We start from the raw sequence: 20,175 nt of genomic DNA, 5'->3' as shown, positions 1-20,175 counted from the left end.
GGACTGGGAATCTGGGATGCTATCGACATGATCTGCAAAATCTAACTGCACTTGCCCTCTATGCCGTTGTACCATAGGTAAGCTTATATTGTAGGTGCCCATATGATTTATCAAGCCTATGATTGAACCCATTTCCGGATGTCACTGACTTTGCAAGAAGCACAGAAAGTCGGAATGCATCTTCAACTAAAAAGTCGGAATGCATCTTCATCTAAAAACATGTATACATATACACGAAATATTTTAATAGGTTACATTTACAACTTTGACCATAAAGTACGAGATTGGAATCTAAATCAGTCTATAGCATTTAGTCTTATGTGGTTGCATCTGTTTTTTCCGGTAAACTTTGTTTGTTTTTCAGGAGTTGCTGCAACTGTCTTCTGGTCCTCAGGACTTCACTCTGGAGAGCAGCAATCTCTGCGGAAAGCTCGATCCCTATATTTGAGAGAGAAAAAGACAGAAAGACACAGAGTGAGTGAGTGAGTGAATGAGTGAGTGAGTGAATGAGTGAGTGAATGAGTGAGTGACAGAAATGGCTGCATCTTTCGTTTGTGCACTAAATGAGATTTGTGTTTTCTTGTTATTGTGTGACTGTTTCAGTGATGAATTTTGCCAGCCCGTCGACTACATTGTGTAAACCTCCAAGGTAGGCCTGGTCCACATAACACACAATTTAGCACAATGTATGACAATGTTTAATTTCATGAGGAGAAAGTTACACCAGTAAGCTAAGAGCTTCACTAGTCGCCCCTCTTTCACGTGGCCTCACTGCTACCATAAGGCCTAGCTATATGTTGAACAGCTTGCCGTGAAGCTTCACGTTGAAATCTACATAAAGTAAAAATGTATCGTTTTATACAATCAGAGGCACTGAAACACGTCGTTGAATTCATCATCTTTTAATTTTCATAATCTTTTTTAGAAAAAACACTAACAAACCTTGTTTGAAAGAAGACTGAGCTTGTTTCAGAGACTGGGGCACAAGAATCCCAAACCATTTCAGTGGGTCTTGTTGCTCGGATTTAGTTGCTTTGGATGAGAAATCAACAGGAGCATTCTCCGTTTTCGACGAAGGCTTTTCATCCACATCATATTCTGCACCGTCCTTTTTAGCTTTAGTTCTTCTCCTCACACCTGGTGAACATCAATATTTAAGAAAGAGCTGGAAATAACATGGGAGTTATTGAGTGAAACAAACTCAAAGCAAATAGGCCTACAATTGGATTATTATTATTTCTTAATCCCGTCCTTCAAATTGTTATTAAGTAGTTATTTTCTTTTTTTAAATAACGTCGATACAATATATGACAACCTTGCTCTTTAGGTCCTATATCTTCCACTGGCTTGGAGTCTTTTTCGTTGTCATCGCACGTCCGCGTAATTCTCTCCGTGTGAAACTCAGTATCACCATTCGTCAGGGTTCTGTAGCACACGATTCAAGTCAGGCAGCAAATTTAGAAAATCTATATTAGCATTACGTACAAATCAAAGCAACTTCTTACCTTGCATGCACACGGACTAGCGGCTCCATGTCGCTCCCATACTGAAGAGCCGAAACCTGTTTGTTGCCCATGGAATAACGCGCTTGCGACATGGAAAACCATCCCTAGAGAGCACACAAACGACATTGAGTGTGCGGTCTTTCTAGCCTACATATATTCGGACAGTTCGGACATTGTTGTGTTGTGCTTTTTTGCTGAAACCCAAACCTGCTCAATGAGTGAGTTCAATCTGCCTCGTTTCTCCTCCAGTTCCTCTAGCTGGTCCATAAATGTAAGCAAAACCTCATCCAACTGTAAAGATGTTTGTGAGTCAGAAAGCCCCATCTTCTTTTCGTCCTCTCAGTCCCAAACAGCGAAATAGCAGAACATGCAATGTAATCCTTAGATGAACAAACGTCTATCGCTTTCAGTTTAATTGATATAGACAGCAATGTATGCTTCTTTAGTAATGTTTACAAAGCTTTTCCCTTCCTCTTATTTCAGTTCCGCATCGACATGTGACAGACACCACCTGACCTATAGTTTAGCCAACCCAAGCTGCTGCTTCCTCGTTCTTCCGTAGATCCAAGATCACGCTAGGTAAAGCTCAGTGCCTGCAGGTTCATACTATTGGAATGAAATGACAACATTGTTTTAGCATCGTATTGCAGCTAGGCAATTGTAAGACATTGTTAATTATTCATAAAAAGTGTAGTTCCCATACCGGGAGTCGAACCCGGGCCGCCTGGGTGAAAACCAGGAATCCTAACCGCTAGACCATATGGGACTTTGCTAATTTTGTTGTGAGACCAGTCTATCAATATCTAGTCATTGGTAAAGTGCAATAATTTTAATTTTAGGTTGGTGTTGATGGAAAGCTGTTGCTACAATTGTTTTATCAGATAACCAAAAGGCATGAACCAATGTGTGCCTGCATTTATGCAGGTCTTTTGCAATGTAGTCTGTTGTAACATCTTATTAAATTCCTGACTTTTATTCCTCACCTTATAATACTTTTATGTTGCAAAATAAACCGGTTGGACGACAATATATTTAAGGTCTACTTTCAACGCGTAGTGCAGAACTTTCAGTAGGTTGCCGTGATCGTATAGTGGTTAGTACTCTGCGTTGTGGCCGCAGCAACCCCGGTTCGAATCCGGGTCACGGCAGGGATGTATCCCTGACACGGCAAAAGGGTTCGCATTTGTTTTGGTTATTAGGGAAGTGTAATGTTTTACAGTACACGTGTCTGTTGGTTATTACATTGGTTGATGCCAATAGTTGATAAGGTATCGTTCGTTTACAACTCGTACTGGATCTGATATTGTAGAGATACTGCTCGTCACCACATCCATGTTCCGACATGAATGACCAATCAACGAGTTGAACGGTCTCACGTGTGTTATTCTGGATGTACAGTTTGGTATCTGATAGGCCTGTGTTATCATTTGTGCCTGCCTCTTTTTCATCTACAGCCAATGGATCTCAACGTCCGACAGTGTTGAAATTGTTCTTTGAACGTCGGGGCAAAATATTCTTACTCAAGGAATATCTATCTATTTTACATTTCTAAAACAGCGTGACCAGCACCCATTTCCAAGCTGCTTCCAAGGTAAGTGCGTAATTGAACAAACTCCATTCATTTAGTTAGCAAATCAGACTGCTGTGCGTCTGTGTTTGTATCTGTTTAAAATGCACATAAAAAATGCTCACTTCGGTATTATGATTCGCCCTGGTCCCGCAGATAAGCAGTGGTTATAAGAAACGAATGGCAAAAGTTGTTAAAATAATGATTAATATAGGCTAATTCTAATGTAATTCTAATTAAGTTGTTACCTCAGTACATCCTTACAATAGATTAATAGCCTTAATGACAGGTGAAATACATTTAAAAACTGTCATGGTATTTGTTCTTACACTGTTTAACTCGTAGTTTTGTCACCAAAAGTACTTTTTGTAGTTCCTTTTATCAGTGCTCTGTCTCTGTCTCTGACAGATGATGGAAACACGGGTTCCCCATCCCTATTGGCCACGGGACCTCTCCATCCCACACTACGTGGCCAATGACCGTTCCATGTCCGAGATCCTGGTGTTCCTTTTCTCTGTATCGGGGGCCTTCCTGGTCGCTACCTGGCTGATAACTGGACGGCAGGGGGCCGGGGGCAGGCTGGGGGTCGGACGCCGTCTGGCCCTGTGCTGGTTTGCCGTGTGCGGCTTCATTCATGGCGTCATAGAGGGCTGGTTCTCCCTCTACTATGACATCATCCCTGCCGACCAGAGCTTCCTGTCTCAGCTGTGTGAGTGTGACCATGGAGACGCCGTGACAATGCATTAGCACAGCTTGTCGTTTTCATTTACGTTTATTCATTGAGCGTACGCTTCTTTTCATCCATTAGGGTTACGGTTGGGGACTTCATTTGTAAACTACTATAACACTGTCTAACTGAAAGATTGATCCGAACAACAGAAATCATGTGACCAATGATCTTGTCCTTTTTTCGGGTCAACAGGGAAAGAGTACTCCAAGGGTGACAGTCGATACGTAATGTAAGGCACTTTGTTTTTACAGCACCTAGACCAGAAGTGAATCTTAAATTCAGCCTCAATGATACAGTATCAACCCCCTCTCTCTCCAGAGCGGATAACTTTACGGTGTGCATGGAGACAGTGACCGCTTGGTTGTGGGGCCCACTCAGCTTCTGGACTGTGTTTGCCTTCCTGACCAACAGGCCTTACAGATTCATCCTGCAGCTCATCGTCTCACTGGGTACGTTTTTTGCAAACTCAATGTCAGCTGCCTTCCATACATTTGTATTGTGGTCTGAGATGTACACACAGTCACCAGCTACCGTTGTCTCTGGACTCCATCAGTGTTCTGGTGTCTCTCTCATGGGTGCAGTGTTCTCTAACCCTGATCTCTGCCTCCAGGCCAGCTATACGGAGCGGTTCTCTACTTCTACACGGAGCACAGGGACGGCTACGCCCACAGCGAGCTCGGACACCCCATCTACTTCTGGTTCTACTTTGTCTTCATGAACATACTGTGGATCATCATCCCTCTGCTTCTCATCACAGACTCCTGGAGACAGCTGTCGTCTGCCCAGATTCACACAGACTCCAGGGGGGCCCAGAAGAAGAAGAGGAAGTGAGGAGAGGAACGAGAGTTTGAGACGTCATTCCAGAGGGAGGGAGGGGGGAGAGAAGGGGGAGAGAGGGAAAATTGGGATATGGGAGAGTGTCTACTTTAATACTGTTGGAACCAGGGAAGTTTGAATGTCGAAATAAACTGTTTTGAAAAAAATGTGGTCTACACTTTTGGTATTAGTAATGTATGGTTTTTGTCATTGTGCAGTACAATTCTTGTCTGTCTGAACCTTTCTTCATGTAATATGTCATGATGTGGCTTTTGTTAACTCACTCCAACATGGGAGAACTACAGTCTGAGATTGCACAATATGAAGTCCAAAACACTTGTATACCTTTTTTACTGAAAGTACAAGACAATAAATATGCCTTAAGTTTGTAAGGCACCAAATATTTTTGAGGTCAATATTTTTTACTGGTAGAGATGGCAAAAGTACACACATCCACTCAAGTAGAAGTACAGATACTCAGTTAACTGTGTAATAACAGTGTAACAACAGTGCAATACCAAACTTACTAACAGTGTAATAATAACATAACAGTGTAATGACAACATCATACTGTGTAATGACAGTGTAACAACTGTGTAATGACAGTGTAACAACTTACTGGCTTGTTTCAGATTTTGTAAAAACATTACAACTAAGTAATGAACAACTGGACAACTGCAAAGTCCTAGATAAACCTTTTTTGTTTTTTATTCCAGAAAATGGGAAGGCTTATTTTTGCGTACACATGTGTATGTGGGTAGTTTATTTTTCCTTGGATTTACCCAATTTAAGAACTGAAAAAAAAAAAACTTTTTATACCAAAGTAACATGCCGATGTATTCATGCCGAAATAGCTCAGTTGGGAGAGCGTTAGACTGAAGATCTGAAGGTCCCTGGTTCGATCCCGGGTTTCGGCATTTTGGTCCCTATACATTGAATTGTATATACATTTAGAACTTCATGACTGACGAGTGCTGAGTAAGGCACTGGTGTATGCAGTCGTTGTCGTCCTTGTATAATTCATTACTTTACAACTGATTCCCAAGGAGACAATGCAATTTAGCGCCTTTAACACAGAATAGCATGTTTAAAGTCAATGGATGGTTCATTAAAGTCAGTGATAAAATGAATCAAATGTATTACTGCCATTGTTAAAGTTATGGTATAAATACATACCATATATCAGATGCATGGAAAAACATATGGGTGGATTCGAGCGACCATCTTTTCGTCAGCAGAATTTTAACAAACATTTTTCAATTAAAAATACGATTTTTATTTCAATCATCTTGACAATTCATTATTTTGGAAAAAGGATTGGGGGTAATTGCGCTTTACATGCTGGGATTCATTGTAAGCATTTATTTTGAAATCCAAAATTCAAATCTTCAGTTGACCATTCATCATTAATGTTGATGTCTCTCATATAGCTAGGCTACTATAAAATGTGGCCTACATAAGACTTACATTCAGAAAATAAATATTCCTTAAGTGCACTTGACAGTTATAAAGGTGGTCAAGCAATACAGCACCAGTAACACCAATGCTTTTACAAGCAATTTTGAGCTGATGAGACGTTACAGACTTCCAGAGCTAGATTCCAACACCTGCTCGATCTCAGTCCAAACTCAGCTGAACATTTTACTGAGTCTCTGTCCTAACTGGCTGTTTGTCTCCCTCTCTCTGTTCCCCACTTCTCTGAGTCCTTTCTGAGCAGTGGATGAGTCCGGCTGCAGCTCCAGCAGCCTCTGAAAAGCCCTCCTGGCCTCCCCCAGATCAGACACTTCCAGGCAGGCTTGGCCCAGCCGGTACCAGGCCTTGGCCCCGCCAGGCTCCAGCAGAACGGCCTTAGCAGCATTGGTCCTGGCTCTCTCGGGTAGGTGCAGTTTGAGCTGGCACAGAGAGAGGTTAGAGTGGAGCTCCGCTTTGACGCTTCTGTGCTCCCTCATTGAGGGGAGAGGGGCTTTTGAGGGCGGCTGCTGTGTGGCATCGCCTGTCTGCTGGTCTTCCTCCTCCTCCTCCTCCTCTATGTCCTCCATCCCTCCGCTCGTCTCCCGCGTGTGTTGCTGGAGGCTGATGAGGAGTTTGAGCGCACGGCTGTAACTGTCTGCGGCCCCCCACACGTCGCCGCTCCTGAAGCGGGCTCCTCCACGCTCCTTGTGCGACCTCAGCCAGCTCCACTTCTCACCTGGGGGGACTTCCCAGGATTCCCTGCCTGGCGTGAATGAATGCAGCTCGACGAGGGCGCTCAGAGGCTGGTCTGTGGCGTTCTCTCCTTCTGCATCCTCGGTTCCAGGGCAAGGCACCAAGTCAGCGCTGGCTGTGGAACCGTGTCTCACTGGGGTCAGTAATATCTAGAGTGGGGGAAGAGGATACAAATGTTGCACGCTTTAGATTTCGACCATTAGACCGGTGTTGTCTGTTTATGTATTTGGATGTTTTGGTTTACCTCACACATGCCTCTAGCTGTCATCCCCTCCAGGCAGCTCTCTGTGATGTCACACTGACCGTCCCCGAGTCGCAGCACCGTCCAATCACCCAGCGGGAGCTGCAGGACAGAGTCTAGAGCACGTGGGAATGGTGTTGGCTGTGTCCCAGTCAGCTCTGTGATTGGCTGGTCAGGTGTGACCGACAGGCTCGCGTCCAGCTGACCCATTTCCGGACCCTCTTTGAGTCGGACTCTCACCTGACATAAAGAACCCAACCGTGGGCAGTCACTTGATGATAAAGCTGAAAAAGACAAATTATGATTGTCCTAACAGGTTACGGTTAGGTTTGAGTAAAATACATCCAAATATAAAGAGGTAGTAGTGTTAAGTAGTGAGAAGGAGAAGTATCTTACCCCCATCTCCTCCAGTGTGACCAGACTCTCTTCCCTGCTCTATGTGCCTGCACTGAACCTCCCTAAGGCCTCTGGGACACACACACACCCAAGAGGAGGGGCTATTTCCCGACGTCTCTGCTATGGCAGGCTTCATCACTTGAAAAAAGAGTGGAGGGTCGATGTGATTAGTAGAAAATGTAATGTATTAGCCCTGCAACTTGCCAACAGTGGTGTGTTGTGTCAACTTGGAGTAGCTAGTAGCTAACTTAAAGTGCTACCACTGACAAAAACCGATGATATACGTTAAAAGGAACTACCTAGGTTACGTAACATAGTACAAGTAACACTTTTTTTGTTTGTTTAAATCGTTAATTAACTTACTGGTAGTCGGTAAGTACTGTAATCACGGACACTAATTTGATAGTGTCCGTGATTACAGTAGCCAACTAGCTACACAATAGCACCTTAGCTTGCGCGTTAGCTAGCACTGCACGCTTTGTAATGTGATAATAGTCCTAGTAGACATGATGACCGCAAAAGCCAAAATAATTTGTAATGCATTTTAATAATCTAGCCTAGACAGTACAACTCTTCACCTGTAAAATCCTTGCAATGAAGAACACGCAGCTGGCCAGCGCTCACCGTGAGCCGCAATGTACATAGTTCCGTCAACTTCCGTGTTATCGTGGAAGTGACGACATTCGCATAAAACAAATCCTAGCGTACAGTCAGTATGAGAAAGCCTCCTTTTAGTTTTATTGGGATAAACCATCTTTATACAGTCTATGGGGATAAACACAGGGGGGAAAAAATCATTTCGAGTTATAGTTTGACATAATGTCAGGTACTTACTTACATTTTCTTGCAACTGTAAATTCATTTAATTGAGGAGAAAAATCTATTTAATTAACTAATCCATTTGTTTCAGTGACAACTCCCTTAGTTAAGATTTTTGGCCATCATGCTTATAAGTGCATATTGTACAAACAGTCTTACAAATGTATTCATGTGTGTGCGGGTTTGTGTGTGTGTCACTCTCATGTGAACTCGTCATCTTCCGCAGGCCTGCTGGTGCTAAGCCGGTCTGTCAGCGAGGATTAGACTGTATCTGACTTAGAGGAGTTTTCACTGTCAGAGCAAGTGTGTGAGTGTGTGTGTGTGTGTAGGTGTGTGTGTGTAGTGTGTGCATACAGGAGCGTTAACAGACACAAGAGAAGCACTAATACGACTGTGGGGTGGTCACCTCCACAAGCACTAACATTATCAACTTCACTACAAACCATTAGCCTATACGTTTGTCTATCACACTATAAAGTAATGTCAATGTTTACTAGGGATGTCATACAGCTAATGCTTTGGCTGGTGCACCAGTACGCCTAGACTGTGATAATACTAATGTAAACTCTATGAGTTTCTCTCTGTAGGGGGACTCATGGCTATGTTGGCTGCATACAGTGATAAGAAACAGACATGGAGGTAATTCTGTAATGCCCTTCTGGGCTTCAGTCCTAGGAAGCGAGGAAGGTGAAGGAGTATCTACAGCAGCCACATCACAGTGTAGCTGCCATCCTGAGGATCATCATGTCAGAACAACCACATGAGAGGTGTCTTAACAGCAAGGTCAATATGAGTGGGGTGGGTTCATTCCAGCCATTATTGTCTTATCTCTCCACTACCTCCACTGTTTTTCTTTCCATCGTTTCCATCTTCTTCTCCACCATCCAGCGCCTCCTAATCCCGCCTTCCTGCCATCCATAAAGTATATTTGCAAAGAGGCTTGTGATAATCTTATGGGAAATCGGTCATATTCCGATATACTGTAAGAACTGTGCCTTTTTAGTTCTTGGTCATCTGCCGCACTCACTGCATGGCCAGCAGGTGTCTCTCTTTCCCCAGTAATGCTGACTTGTGTAGCAGTGTGTTTGTATTCATTTGCATTGGCCTCACATCCTATTTCTAAACAGACTCTCGCCCACCCTACACACACACACACATACACATACACACACATACACACACAGAGAGACACACTGTATAAAGGGGGAGAGATGTCTTCATCCAGAGAGGGGAGGGGAGTTGAAGGTCAGCCTTTCCTTAGTGTACTTTAATGTTCCAGAACAAATTCAGCTTGGAAAAGCTAAACTCCAAACTGTGTGCTAAACTTAAGTGTGTGTGTACTATTTCGAGGGGGGTTTCGAGGCTTTAGGGTTCAAATTGCATTAAGGGTTGGGGTTAGGAGTTAGGGATATCTTTATGGTTAGAGTTAAGAGATGGAGTTAGGCTTAGGTTTAGGGTTCAGGTTAGGTTTTGGGGTAAGGTTAGAGTTAGGATTTTGAAGGGGACTGAATTGACCAGGATAGATATACACAACGTATGTGTGTGTGTGTGTGTGTGAGAGAGAGAGAGCTAAGTTGGGTGCATACAGTGTTGATTACCCAAACACACTTTATAATTCTGGTCAACAAAGCTCTCTCCTCATACACTGTCTCACGCACACACACGCGCACATACACACACCCCTACGATTTCACTCTCATCCACAACCTTCTCAACCTCCCACTTGGCTCCCCCCGTCTCCCCTGCTGGCCTCTTGTGTAATATCCCTGTGGGTATGATCAGAACCACGCATCCCGGAACCTTTGGGACAATCCATGTTCGTCAGAGGGGTGTGAGGAGCAGCCAGGAGCGGGCCTGGCGAGGAGCCCTAACCCTACTCACCAGGACTAACCCCTGCTGTAGGGGTTTGGTACGGCCTCAACGAAGCTCACTCTGGGGCTCGGCCTGCGTCATTTGGGGAGTTGAGGGAGAGACAGGTGAGGCAGTGGGGGGGGAGGAGGGGGGAGAGGGGTGAAAGAGGGAAATAGTGATGATGATTGTGGCCGCCACAAGCAAGTGAGAAGAGAGGAAGAGGAGGAGAGTGCGAGAGAGTAGGGGGATGGGCAGGGGAGGAAGAGAGTGTAAGGAAGATGGGGGTACAGGCAGGGAGGGGTGGTATGGAGTGCAGGGGTGATGGGGTACAGGCAGGAGAGGGGAGGGGTGGGAAGGTAGAGGTATGCACCCTCAGCTGTGTTGCATCACCATATTATGTCATGCTGTATGCTTCGGTACGCACAGAACTGTTCATCAACAGCTGTGACGTCCGCAGTTTGTCAGGTTGTCAAGTTCAGGGGATTTGATTCGGGGTTGTCCTGTGTTTCCTCCAACCTCTCTCTCTTCTCTTCAGGACACTTGTTGGCGGTTTCTCGGGCGGAGGGGCTCCTCCCACGGGGATGAAGACGGTCGACCACCAGCCGGATCACTCAGCGGAACTAACCGGGAATGTCAATCCCAGTGCCGAAACTATCATCACAGCCCACTGTTTACAGAGAGAGAGAGATAGAGAGAGAGAGGGGGGGGGGGAGAGAGAGAGAGAGAGAGAGGGGGGGGGGGAGAGAGAGAGATAGAGAGAGAGAGAGAGAGATAGGGGGGGGGGGGAGAAAGGAATTTAGCAAATAAGAAATGATGGAGATCAAGGAGTGATTCAAAAATGTAAATGTTGAGAGTAGAGAATTATGGAGGGTTTGAGCTTTGGGGACAGGTGACAGTAATTGTTTTGTTCATCTGAGGGACAGGACCTGTCCTACCTGACTATGAATCCCAGCTGTGTTTTGGTCTGAGCTTGTGTGTGATGTGTGTCTCTACGTCCAAGTTATGGGTTTGGGTTTGTTTTGCCTCAAAAAAGGCTAGTCACCTCACCATGTAATCCCTTATCATCCATGAGACACCCCTAAAAACACGCTCTCACACACACACACACACACACAAAGTTCCTTCTTCAGAGGCAATAAACGAGTCGGGCTGCACTGCGAGGTGTTTATCCCTGGTAAGCTGAGCAGCCATGGTCTGTGTGTGTGTGTTTTACATGGTGACTGCAGAGAGTTCATAATATAAATAAATATACATAGATTTAAATTTGGCCTTCAGCCAAGTGCATCAATGAAAAGGAACACCAACATTCAAGATTTGTGAAGCGCTTTGCTTTGCATTTAAATTCATATAAATAACATTATGATATACAGCTACACAGACGTACGATGGGGTCATGATATAACATGTAATCACCTAATAGTCTTTGACATAGTATGCCATCTTTAACATGTCTGTCAATGGAAGTTGATTAATTCAGGTCTTGATCCGGTTTCCGATTCAGACTGGATCAGGCGTGATTCTCAAGGTGATTATCTAATGCCACTGACATGATGGGAGGATGGGGAGGAGGGGGGAGGCCCAGGGTGTAACTTTGGACCTGTTTGGAGAATGCCCTCAGTAACCCCCCATCAACCATCAAGCCTCCTGCTTACATTTACATTTAGTCATTTAGCAGACGCTCTTATCCAGAGCGACTTACAGTAAGTACAGGGACATTGCCCCCGAGGCAAGTAGGGTGGAGTGCCTTGCCCAAGGACACAACGTCATTTGACACGGCGGGGAATCGATCCGGCAACCTTCTGATTTCTAGCCCGACTCCCTCACCGCTCAGCCATCTGACTCCCTAACACCTTTTTTGCTTACTCAGATTGTCAAGCCCCTTCCAACATGAGAGGTCAAGCTTGTGACAGGAAGGATGTTGTACTACCACCACCACCTGAGGTAAAGAGAGAAGGGAAAACGAGGGGACGTAGTCTACGTCTAACAAGGACAAGGAGAAATAGCAACAAGAGACAGGCCTTCTTTGGAAACAGAGTGATACCCTGGTGGAACACATTACCTGAAGAGGTGGTCACAGCGTCCACAGTCAACAGTTTCAAGGCAAGATTCGACAAATACATGGAAGATCACCCTGTACTGTACAACTACAGATCATTGGACAATCCACACAGACCCAACATGACAGTCTGTTACTGAGGAGTCAAAAAGGAGTTCAAGAGGAGCAGTTTCAACTAGAGTGACGCTCCCACGTAACTGAAGAACTCTACTCTACCACGTTGGGCATCAATTCTATCTCAGGTTTGAAAATGTTAAATCATTTGTTAAAACGAATGTGGTGTGGTGCTTACAGTGTACGGGGAAGGGGGGCTGTGGTGTTTTGGGCCAAAAAGTCTGTTTGGCATCGTCTAACTGTGCTCTGGTGTGTGAGGTGTTCTGGTGGACACAGATGTGGAGTTTGGAAGTGCACAAAACAGACTCCTCAAGTTCTACAACAAAATGTGCTAAAGGGTGATCGAAAGGGCCTCACACATCAAAGCCTCTACCAGGCACAAGTGCACACACGCTCACACACACAAACACACACGATACTATACCAGTACTTTGTCATTGTTGTGGAATATAAAATCAGCTCATAAATGTGTGGTGGGTTGGTGTGCGTGCGTGCGTGTGTTTTTAAGCAATACGGCAACTGGCACTAACTTGTATACCAAGACAAGCTGTTTTATCTAAAGCTTAACTCCATTATGGTGTTTCCCTGGGGGCCAGTTAGTGTGACGGACCTGCACAGCCTCAGTGGGAACCTACTGAAGGGAGGAGATGGCTATCAGGAGCCCAGGGGCAAATGGGGAGACCGCTTTTATCGGCACACACATGTAATGAGGGCTTCCTGTGCATGGTGCCTGAAGTGTTCCTCCGATGACGCTTTGAATTAGAGTCTGTGTGTGTGTGTGTGTATGGATATGCATCTGTGTGAGTGTGTGTGTGTGTGACCAGAGAGCTGCTGTGGGGGCTGAGACCTCCGCACGCATGGTAATGCACATCTGGATGTGCTTCCCTTGCCATTGACACGCACACACACACACACACACACAGTGGGAATACACTTGACCCACTAGTGACCAGTTGAACAGTTTGAGCATGTGTCTGCCACTGTTCATTTTCAACACACACACACACACAAACCCACCCAACTGTTGCCGCTCAGTTGCTACACAAGGTGTACAAGTGCTGTTGTATGGATGTCTCCTTTTTTTTGGTTGCACTCTTGACTCATTTCCGTACCATGTTATAAAACATTCTCTCTCTCTGTCTCTCTCCCTCTCAATTCTCTATGTCTCTCCCTGTTTCTCTCTCTGTCTCTTTGTTTCTATCTCTTCTCTCTGTCTCTGTCTCTCTGCCCCTCTCTCCGTCTCACTCTCGACACGCACGTACACACTCTAACAGAGTAATCAGAGAGAGCAGCCTTCTTGATCACAGCCTATGAGGGAGCCTCGACGTTAAAGCATGGTTGACATACCCATAAAGATTTTACGGCCTAGCTTCAGGTGGGCCTCGTCTGTGAGGTGTGGGGAGAAACTTGGAGGATGTATCAGCTTGGAGCTAACCCCGTACACGTGTGGCACGCCCCGCGCTCGCCCTTCCTCATCCCCTTCTCCCCAGCCCAGACCAGCGGGTCAACTCATGCGGGGAAAAGGGAGGGTTGGGCTGGGGGGGGGGGCGAGGCAGAGCTGAGGTGGCCGACAAAAAGAAACAAATGTCAAGAAGCAGAGACTGTGCCACCTGGCCAGCCATGATTTATATAGGCGTGAGCTTTGAAAGAGGCAGGGAGGTAACTCAGTTCAGGCCCCCGCCCTTGCCAGAGGTAGCAGGGTTGGGATCTGTGTTCTGTTAGCTTGGAGTGTGACAGAAGACGTGACATGCGCTGGGCCTCACACCGAGGGCTGGCTTCTCACACTGCTGTCCCATCGCTCACTCAGCGATGTGGGATGACGCCCTGACTTTGGGCCAATTAGAGAATTGATGAACCATTCAGATAGATGGGTCCATGTGAGGTTGCCCGGGATTGGCCTAGTGGAGCAGTCGAGCATTGTCAGAGTGGGATGTTTGGGACATGGATGCAAAGTTGAATGTCACTAACAAGCTACTGATGTCCGGCAGAGGCTTGTGTTGGGACTGAAGGTGGGAGGTGGAGGAGAGAGGGGTTAGGAGGGATGGGAGAGGGGGTAAAGGGGTATGCAGGGTAAGGAGAAGATGTAGAGGGGTATGGAGGGTAAGGAGAAGAGGTGGAGGGGTATGGAGGGTGCAAGAGGGGTGTGGGTGGGCCACCCATTGAAGACCCACATGCGGTGGGCAGATGTGCTGAAGGGGTTCTGTTCAGAGTACAAAAGGTTGGTCTAAATAAGACCCAGCTGATCCCCCCCCCCCCCCCCCCTCTCTCTCTCTCTCTCTCTGTCTCTCTCTCTCTCTCTCTCTCTCTCTCTCTCTCTCTCTCTCTCTCTCTCTCTCTCTCTCTCTCTCTCACTCTCACTCTCTCTCTCTCTGTCCGTCTCTCTCTCTCTCTGTCCGTCTCTCTCTCTGTTTCTCTCTCTCCCCAACTCATTCTCTCACTCCTTCCACCTTCATCTCTTCCTCATCCAGTACTCCTCTGTTAAAACCCATCTCACCCCCTACGATCCTCCTCTGTGGCAGGACTCATGGGAGCAGCTCAGGGAGGATAAATCTACACACGTTCTGACATCTCCCAGTCTCTGGTTCCCATTTGGTCCCATGCCTAACAATCAGTCACTCCACCTTTCTCTTCCCTCAATCCATCTCTCTCGCTTCTTACTCTCATTCTCGCTGGCTTCTCTGAAGACGATCACGGACAACACAGCAAGGTTCTCAAAAGCAAAACACCTCGTCAAAAGCTTTGAGAACCCTTTCCGTCACGGCCTGTGAAACCTGAGTGAACCGGTCAGTGATCCCCATTTGACATGCCAAGCCCCGAAAACACAGCAAGTAGGTAATTGTTCAAGCACGTCATAACACTGAGGTTTGACCACTCCAGTGTGTCATCCCTGACAGCTGCTCTACGGAGGTAATGAGGACCCGGTCCAGGTCTTTCATCCCTCTATCGCTCTGGTGGATCTGTGAGCCGAGTGACCATGTGACCATATGTTTCCTCTGCTCACAGTCTGGTACTGAGGCCCAGGGCAGTTAGAGAGGGGGAGAGAGCAATAGGAGGGAGGAGGTGTGTGTGTGCGTGTGTGTGTGTGGAGAGAGGGGAGGGGGGTCAAGAGAAAAAGTAAGAAAGAGGGGGTGCAAGAGCAAGTGCAGGCGTTCTGAGAGAAGGGTCGAGAAGGAGAAAGAGAGGGAGAAAGAGAGAGTCTGTTTCAAATCCAACTGACTGCGGACTGATAAGGGTGTCTGTGGGAGTTTACAAGACCCCTGGTTTGGAGAGCCCGTCGTGTCATCTCAGTGCAAGTGTCACACTGCACCCTTGTTTGGACTAGCAAGATAAGGCCCATGTAAAACAGGCCATTCCACTAGGCCAGGTACTCTCAGGGCATGCCTTACACATCTTCCTCTCTCTCTGTTTCTCTCTGTTTCTCTCTGTTTCTCTCTGTTTCTCTCTCTCTCTCTCTCTCTCTCTCTCTCTCTCTCTCTCTCTCTCTCTCTCTCTCTCTCTCTCTCTCTGTCTCTCTCTCTCCCTCTCTCTCTCTCTCTCTCTCTCTCTCCCTCTCTCTCTCTCTCTCTCTCTCTCTCTCTCTCTCTCTCTTTCTCTCTCTGTCCGTCTCTCTCTCTCTCCTCTCTTTGTCTGTTTCTCATTCTCTCTATGTTGCTTATTCTTCTTGCTTTCTCTCTCTCTCTGCTTATTCTTCTGCACAGTCCCCATTAGCAAAATACTTGTGAGAGATTAGGGGTTGAAGGGTAAATGAAAAGATGGATGGAAGGGGAGATGACACATAGATAGGGGTTAAGGAGAGGGGGCATGAGGGTGATCCGGTTTTGAAGTAAGTGTGCTTTGGATTGGTCCTTTAAGAAGACAGACCACCAAAGAGTGCCTTACGACTATGGGATTAGGAGCACATGGCGAGTAGGCCAGACGCGTGTATGTGTGTGTGTATGTGTGTGTGTGTGTGTGCATGAGTGTGTGTGTGTGTGTGGCGGGGGGGTTAAATGGGAAATTCTAGACGTGCAACTGCTGGGTTGCAGTAATTAGCAAAGCCAAAACATCACTCACACAGACACACTACAGAAACGGATATGCTCTAAACAGAGGAGACAACAGTGTCATGGAATCTTGTTGTTTTTGCACTTTGTCAGCTACAGATTTGCACTTAACGGCATACCTTTTTTGACCCATTATTTCTATTTGTGTGTGTGTGTGTGTTTGTGTGTGTTGTGTGATTGTGTACAGTATGTGTTGGTTGGCACATACGTATGTGTTTGTGCATATACGTTTGTGTGTATTTGCATGTCTTGGTGCCTGTATTTATTTGTGTGTGCGCCTGCATGTGTGTCTGTGTGTGTGTGTTGTGTGTTGTGTGTGTGTGTTTGTCTCTGTGCTCCGAGGCACCCCGAGATCCAGGGCAGCCCGTCCATCTCCCACAGAGATAGTGCAGTTTACAGAGAGCTGACCCCAGGCAACATTTCATTCTGACAGACCAAACCCCATGCCAGTCGGCTGTGGAGGATGTGCCAGCTTTTACTGCCCTCCTCTAACCCGCCACAATACACCTATTGTTGAAAGATGGATTGAAATCTCATGGTCTTCACCAAGAAAACGTTTTCATTTTGATTTGGACAGTTCCTTGCAGGTTTCTGTCAGCAGTCTGGCAAGTGCAGGAGCTTCGATGTGAAGATGGTGGACTGGGGTACTGTTAAATCACCCTGCCTGTTGCGTCAGAAAGCTTTAGATAATATCACCTTCCAAAACTGTCAAAACAACATGGAAGATGCACATTTGCACAATTCACACACCTTGTTGCTCACTCTTACACACAGCCCCTTCTGTTGGGTCATCATCTATGTGGCACTCCTCTCTCTAATAAGACTCTAGGCCACAAACCAGCCTGTCTGCAGAGCAGATATGACTACATCAGACAGAACCCCACCAGGAGGGTCTGGTAATCCCAGCTGAGTCCTGTCTGTCCCACCCAAGTTGTTGGGGCTTCAGCCTCCTCACAGGAAATTGAAGGGCAGAGACAGACCTCACCCAGGGTCTGGGAGTCCATCACACATTCCTCCAGTGAGAGAAAACACACAGGACGAGGTTCGACTGGACCGTACTGTCAGGAAGACCTGCTCACTCCACAAACCACACGTCTCACCTGTGATGCTTTTCCTCGAAGCTAATTCATTGTAAAACAAACGTTTAGAGCAGAAATATAACCTACTTTAACTTTAAAATAGGAACATATAAGTAAAAAAAAATTATACAAATAGTTTTTAAAAAGTACATCCATTCATTGTTTGCAAGACGAGGAAATCTGAACTCAAATCTGTTCAATCAGAATATGTTGGCCAGAACAGTATCCATCAGGTTTTCATAGTATCCTTTAATAAGTGAATTCACCAGAGTTTCTTCATCATTGAAAAAGTCACTGGGACAACGCTGGCTGACCACAGCATCCCAGCACCATGAAACGCATCAGCACGTCACCGCAATGTACACAGAACACTGATCCGACACTTCGTCTGGCGGCGGTCCGCATCTCAAGCATCGCCAGAACTGACGGCAAAATCGGTGAGTCATCGCCTCCGTTGGCGGCCCGATGCTGCCATGTGTCGGAGATTGAGACGGATTTGTTTGGAAGTGCGGCCTCCGGAGACAGTGCGGTCCGAGGTCACCGGTTTCCCCATGAGTGTCTGTTTACGTGCTAAGCCTGTTGCTGTGCCAGGCTGCACTGCCTCAGCATGTTAGCTCTCCTACGCACTCGCGGCCAGCAGTGAGTCAGGTCGCTGAGCGGTTAGGTAATTGCGCCAGTAATCCGAAGGTTGCTGGTTCGATTCCCGGCCGTGCGAAATGACGTTGTGTCCTTGGGCAAGGTACTTCACCCTACTTTCCTCGGGGAGAATGTCCCTGTACTTACTGTAAGTCGTTTTGGATAAGAGCGTCTGCTAAATGACTACATGTAAATGTAGCAGCTCGTGCGTGGAGGGGAACCAACACATGACGGTGCTAAAATGAAGGGCTGTGGAGCCAACCTGGGTAGCAGTACACCCACACACACACATCACCCAGACACACACCTACACATCACACCCAGACACCCCAGAGGGTGTGGGTTGGGGAGCTCTTGTGACGGTGTGTCTGGGCTGAGGGGAGCACATTTCCCAGATCTAGTCGTCTCTTCGGTTCACCAGGGTTGCCACGGAGCACTGAGTGAGGTGGGTCTGAAGATGACCACCATGGAAAACCTTACCTCCAACAATGTGTGTGTGTGTGGTGAATGTGGCTGGTGGGTGGGTTGTTGGTGTGTGTGTGTATGTGTGGTGCAAGCACGTCTGGGACTCAACCGCATTTGATTTTTATACCCTGGTGGCTAACAGGAGCCAGATGTACCTCCCTCCTGGGAGTTCACCATCCAAAGAGCCGTTCATTTCTCTCTCTCACTCACTTTAATGAGTGTGTGTGTGTGTGTGTCACTGCGTGTGTGTGTGACTGTGTGTGTGTTTGTGTGTGTGGGTTTTTGCGGGCGTACGTCTGAGCACGCGGGCATGCTAGCGGCGTACGTCTGCATGCATGCGTGTGCGCTTGGTTAGCGTGTGAGGCAGGAGGGGCTCATCGAGTCATGCCATGAAACCCCTGACGGCTTCCCTATCCAATGGCTGTTGAAGGCAGTTGGCTGAACCTGCTCGGTTATCCCAGAGACACGTGTCCTGCGCTCGAGGAGGTGGGAGCGAGGGAGAAGGAGGAGAGGGCATCCATGATTTCATCCAGTAAAGATGGATGAGAGGCGATAGATCAGAGCGTCGGAGCTTAGTCAAAACTCAGGGCTCGGCCGCAGCCAAAGCTGCAAGAGGAGAGGAGATGAAGATTCATGGATCCTGGAGTGAGAGGTGAGGTCAGACACTGACACACACTCACAGTGCGCACACGCACACACACACACACACAGTGCGCACATGCACACACACACACACACACAAACACAGTGCGCACACGCACACACACAACTGAAAATGTAGCAGATTGGAATGGTGGCTGTTTAGGATGATTCTGGCGTCCTCCGCATGTCCTTCCGCCGCCATCACACATTCAATCTGGTGTTGTTTTGTACAGTCAATCAAGATCTACTTTTAACTACTCATTTGACATTTCCATGTAGTCGCTGTAAATACGGAGGAAAGGAGAATCCGAGAGGCAGGGAGAGAGAGGGAGAGTGTTAATTGAAAGTGAATGTGTCTGTCCTGGCTTGCTTGATCAGAGATGGGCTGCCTTCCCAGTTGGCCCACACTTCAAAGCCCCTGCCCGCCTGTCTCTGGCACACCTGCAGCCGGTTAAAGCCTTCTCTCATCACTCAGGGCGTAGAAAGGCCTGACCTCCACTACAGAGCCTATATGACCTCCACAACAAGACCAACACAGCCTCTATCACAGTGCCCTTGTGACCTCCACCACTGGGCCAGCACAGCCTACATCACAGTCCCTATATGACCTCCATAACCTGGCCTATATGACCTCTGCCAAAGGGTACATTTGTTTTCCACAAGAGGACCTACAAGACTTCCAAGAGAAAATCTAAATGACCTCCACAATGACATCACAAGGAGCATAGGGACACAACATGTAGTAGTGTCACCTTCATAAAGGGTCCTAGAGAGTCAGAGAGAGAGTCAGAGAGAGGTGGAGGGAAGCTGGGGCTTACGATGCTAAACAAACACTAGAGCAGATTAGCCCTTAATCAGAGAACAGCTATAATGGCCTGAAAGTTCAGTCATTCTTACTCTGTCTTTCTCTCTCTCTCTCTCTCTCTCTCTCTCTCTCTCTCTCTCTCTCTCTCTCTCTCTCTCTCTCTCTCTCTCTCTCTGTCTCTCTCTTTCTCCAATTGCTCTCACCA

General features: G+C 46.8%; 3 protein-coding genes and 3 non-coding genes across 8 annotated transcripts; 3 read left to right on the top strand and 3 right to left on the bottom strand.

Moving 5' to 3' along the window:
• Positions 1-185: 185 nt before the first annotated feature.
• Positions 186-1,900, bottom strand: ccdc115 (coiled-coil domain containing 115). The gene is made up of 5 exons (XM_047040121.1): positions 1,713-1,900; positions 1,506-1,609; positions 1,316-1,425; positions 943-1,137; positions 186-438 (listed from the first exon to the last, which is right to left on the bottom strand). Exons 1-5 carry the CDS (start codon positions 1,827-1,829, stop codon positions 317-319), a joined length of 648 nt encoding a protein of 215 aa, XP_046896077.1. The 5' UTR covers positions 1,830-1,900; the 3' UTR covers positions 186-316.
• A 103-nt stretch (positions 1,901-2,003) lies between these two features.
• On the top strand, positions 2,004-4,964 carry LOC124480623 (EBP cholestenol delta-isomerase). 3 transcript variants are annotated; one of them, XM_047040117.1, is made up of 6 exons: positions 2,004-2,084; positions 2,960-3,096; positions 3,481-3,781; positions 3,995-4,031; positions 4,121-4,251; positions 4,413-4,964. In XM_047040117.1, the coding sequence occupies exons 3-6, from the start codon at positions 3,481-3,483 to the stop codon at positions 4,631-4,633; spliced, it is 690 nt and encodes a 229-aa protein (XP_046896073.1). In that variant the 5' UTR covers positions 2,004-2,084; positions 2,960-3,096; the 3' UTR covers positions 4,634-4,964. The 3 variants fall into 3 exon arrangements, with proteins under 3 accessions (XP_046896073.1, XP_046896075.1, XP_046896076.1); XM_047040119.1 differs by lacking the exon at positions 2,004-2,084 and adding an exon at positions 2,122-2,318; XM_047040120.1 differs by lacking the exon at positions 2,004-2,084 and adding an exon at positions 2,149-2,165.
• On the bottom strand, positions 2,200-2,271 carry trnae-uuc. Its single transcript has one exon. It is a non-coding gene; the product is annotated as a tRNA-Glu (tRNA).
• trnah-gug lies at positions 2,582-2,653 on the top strand. Its single transcript has one exon. It is a non-coding gene; the product is annotated as a tRNA-His (tRNA).
• Positions 4,965-5,054: 90 nt separating the features above from the next.
• On the bottom strand, positions 5,055-8,203 carry fkbpl (FKBP prolyl isomerase like). Its single transcript, XM_047040115.1, has 4 exons — positions 8,039-8,203; positions 7,461-7,598; positions 7,068-7,348; positions 5,055-6,972 (listed from the first exon to the last, which is right to left on the bottom strand). The coding sequence occupies exons 2-4, from the start codon at positions 7,594-7,596 to the stop codon at positions 6,247-6,249; spliced, it is 1,143 nt and encodes a 380-aa protein (XP_046896071.1). The 5' UTR covers positions 7,597-7,598; positions 8,039-8,203; the 3' UTR covers positions 5,055-6,246.
• trnaf-gaa lies at positions 5,463-5,535 on the top strand. The gene has a single exon. It is a non-coding gene; the product is annotated as a tRNA-Phe (tRNA).
• Positions 8,204-20,175: the final 11,972 nt, after the last annotated feature.

The sequence above is a fragment of the Hypomesus transpacificus genome, chromosome 18, assembly GCF_021917145.1.
Source record: "Hypomesus transpacificus isolate Combined female chromosome 18, fHypTra1, whole genome shotgun sequence".
NCBI classification, from domain to species: Eukaryota; Metazoa; Chordata; class Actinopteri; order Osmeriformes; family Osmeridae; genus Hypomesus; species Hypomesus transpacificus.
This window is presented reverse-complemented; position numbering and strand designations above follow the sequence as displayed.